Source organism: Pseudophryne corroboree, chromosome 1 (genome assembly GCF_028390025.1).
Source record: "Pseudophryne corroboree isolate aPseCor3 chromosome 1, aPseCor3.hap2, whole genome shotgun sequence".
Lineage (NCBI taxonomy): Eukaryota > Metazoa > Chordata > Amphibia > Anura > Myobatrachidae > Pseudophryne > Pseudophryne corroboree.
Window position 1 is genome coordinate 1235486495 of NC_086444.1, and position 2956 is coordinate 1235489450.

The 2956-nt window shown below is 38.2% G+C and overlaps 1 protein-coding gene across 1 annotated transcript; it reads left to right on the forward strand.

Moving 5' to 3' along the window:
- The first annotated feature begins 440 nt into the window (after window positions 1-440).
- Window positions 441-1370, forward strand: LOC135052593 (vomeronasal type-2 receptor 26-like). Its single transcript, XM_063957441.1, has one exon. It carries the CDS (start codon window positions 441-443, stop codon window positions 1368-1370), a length of 930 nt encoding a protein of 309 aa, XP_063813511.1.
- Window positions 1371-2956: the final 1586 nt, after the last annotated feature.

Below are 2956 nucleotides of genomic sequence, written 5' to 3' on the forward strand. Positions count from 1 at the left end.
GGAATGTGTTATAGTATATACATAAGATAAATCATCATATAAGAGTAAAGATTTTACAATTGTCATAGTAGAATATCAGTATAGAAGACAAACTGTACCATAGAATAAAACATACTGCAATAAGCACAAAACTATGTTGGTGTTCTCACATTAAAGTATAGAATACCACATTCCAAATTCACTACATATTATATTGCAGTACTTTGTTTCAGTTAATTACCACTTTTTATTGAGAGACATAAGTATTACATTAATAAAACAAATACTCTGATACCCCCCATTTTGGTACATACCCCATGAAACATTTCAATAGAACAAATGTCCAGTGCTCCCATTGCTGAAAAAACACATGAATTTATTTGTGCAGATTTATATTGACTATACATACTGTTTAATTGTTTTATAATGAACAAAAGAACTGACCCACCGAGATTATATGTATGGTTTTATATTACATTTTAGATAGTGAGATCTGCCATAGATGTCCTGATGAAGAGTGGCCGGATGAGAGAAAAGTGAGATGTGTACCCAAAATATATGACTTTCTGTCCTATGATAAGGACATTGTGGTGCAAATATCTGCAGTAACAGCTTCATCATTCTCTGCCATAACATTATTTGTATTAGGGAACTTTATTTATTACTGGAACACCCCAATTGTGAAAGCCAATAATCGGGCTGTAAGCTTCATTCTCCTAGTCTCCATCTTGCTGAGCTTCCTCTGTGTGTTCTTGTTCCTCGGCCGACCAGTGGATATAACCTGCAGACTCAGACAGACATCATTTGGGATCTTCTTCTCCACAGCAGTCTCTTCTGTATTAGCCAAGACTGTCACTGTCTTCATTGCTTTCAAAGCCACCAAACCTGGAAGCTCCTGGAGGAAGTGGGTAACACTCAAAGTATCTAAACATGTGGTCATTGTGTTCTCCTCTATCCAAGTTCTGATCTGTGGTATCTGGCTGACTGTTTCTTCTCCCTATCAGGAGTATGACCATCACTCCTATAAGGGAATGATCATCGTTCAGTGTAATGAGGGGTCAGTTATTGGGTTATACTCTATGTTGAGTTACATAGGGATACTGGCATCTGTGAACTTTGTTCTGGCTTTCATGGTGAGAACATTACCGGACAGCTTCAATGAGGCCAAGTACATCACCTTCAGCATGCTGGTGCTCTGCAGTGTCTGGATTGCAATGATCCCAGCCTATCTGAGCACCAAAGGGAAATACATGGTGGCTGTGGAGATATTCGCCATACTGACCTCATGTGCTGGTGTTCTGGGCTGTATATTTTTCCCAAAGCTTTATATTCTGCTTATAAAACCTGAATTTAACTCTAGAAAAACAATACTGGGGAAAAACAGTACATAAACCATTAGATACTGTACTTGAACATGATATTATGCAAAACCTGTTGTTTTCCTTAAACATTGCTTAATTAATAAGACCTGCATCAAAATTGCTTTATGTAAATAAGTATAGGAAGATCTGATTTTAGTGACATGGACAAAGGAAAATATATATATATATATATATATATATATATCTCTATATCTATCTATGTGTGTGTGTGTGTGTGTGTGTGTGTGTGTGTGTGTGTGTGTGTGTGTGTGTGTGTGTGTGTGTGTGTGTGAAAGACAGCGCCCATAGTGCAAGTCAATTATTTTATTCACTTAAAAACAGTTATTTTAAAACACCACAAGAGAGATTGCAGCCTCTTTATACTGACAAAGTGATTACACAAAACACATAGGGTCTTTGCCTATCCAATGTTGTGTATGCCCAGAATATTGTCATGGTGGTAGTGAGCAGTGTCCGGACGGACCCTATGGTGACCAGTGGATAAAGTTTATTGTCCTAATTTCGTTCCCTGGTGAAGTTTTCCAGTATTGCCGTGGCTTTCTGTTTTACATCCTGTGGTATCCAGCCTACAGCAATATGATATTTGGTACGAGGCTGCAATTTGTATTGTGGTGCTTTAAAATAACTTTTTTAAAATAAAAAAAAAATGATTTGCACTATGGGCGCCCTCTTTTTATCCATTATGTCCAGATATATTTATTTCCTTGGGTCCACAAATTATAAGAAAAACAAAGGGATTTTTCCCACACACTCTGCTGGCTGTTAGTAAGAAGAACTATACACTATGTAATAATAGGAAATGTAGAGCTCTTCGTTACATATGTTTTGCAAAAGATATGATAAGCCTCCAGGTCACTTCACGGCTGCTCTATTGCTGGAGGTCCCTAAAACTAAGCATAAGTCCACGGCTTGGACCCCACAAAGTCGATCAGGCCCAACCACCCCAGGGCAGCACTCCATTGAAATACTATAGTGTTAATATGTGTTAATAAGAAAGAAACAGAAGCTATGTGTTAGAAAATGATACAAAAATAAGGGTGTTAATAAAATACTCAAAAGCGTAATATTAGTGGAAAAATAGGAGTGTTACATAAGTGCTAATTAAATTTTATGGCATGCTACCCCAAGGTAGCCCGGTCACATCAGACCTGGGGGGTACCACTCCCCAAACTCACACCCAGCATAATAATAATAATGATAATTACATCCACTATGGGTCATACAATTGCTTAATGTACGGCCACATGATAATGGCACATACAAAACATATCCATATTGAGAGCTAGCTTACCTGGAGGCACCCCTGTATACTCCAAATGGCACTACAGGACTCAGCATGCCCTCCTAATGCTGGCTCCATCTATGCCTCACTGAACTGCAATAAATAATGGCAAGCTGCTCTAATCAAGCTGGTAACAATCCTCAGGTGCTGCGGGAGGGGGTTACTCTAGACAAGAAAAACAAAGGGATATTTCCCACGCACTCTGCTGGCTGTTAGTAACAAGAACAGTTCTCATACATATGAATTTTGAAATTATGATTCCAAAAGGAACTCAAACATGGGATTCACAGCTCTTATCATCTGATTGTTTATT

What these genes read in the sequence shown, in the direction of transcription:
- LOC135052593 (XM_063957441.1), top strand. Translation starts at nt 441, where the DNA reads ATGGTTTTATATTACATTTTAGATAGTGAGATCTGCCATAGATGTCCT.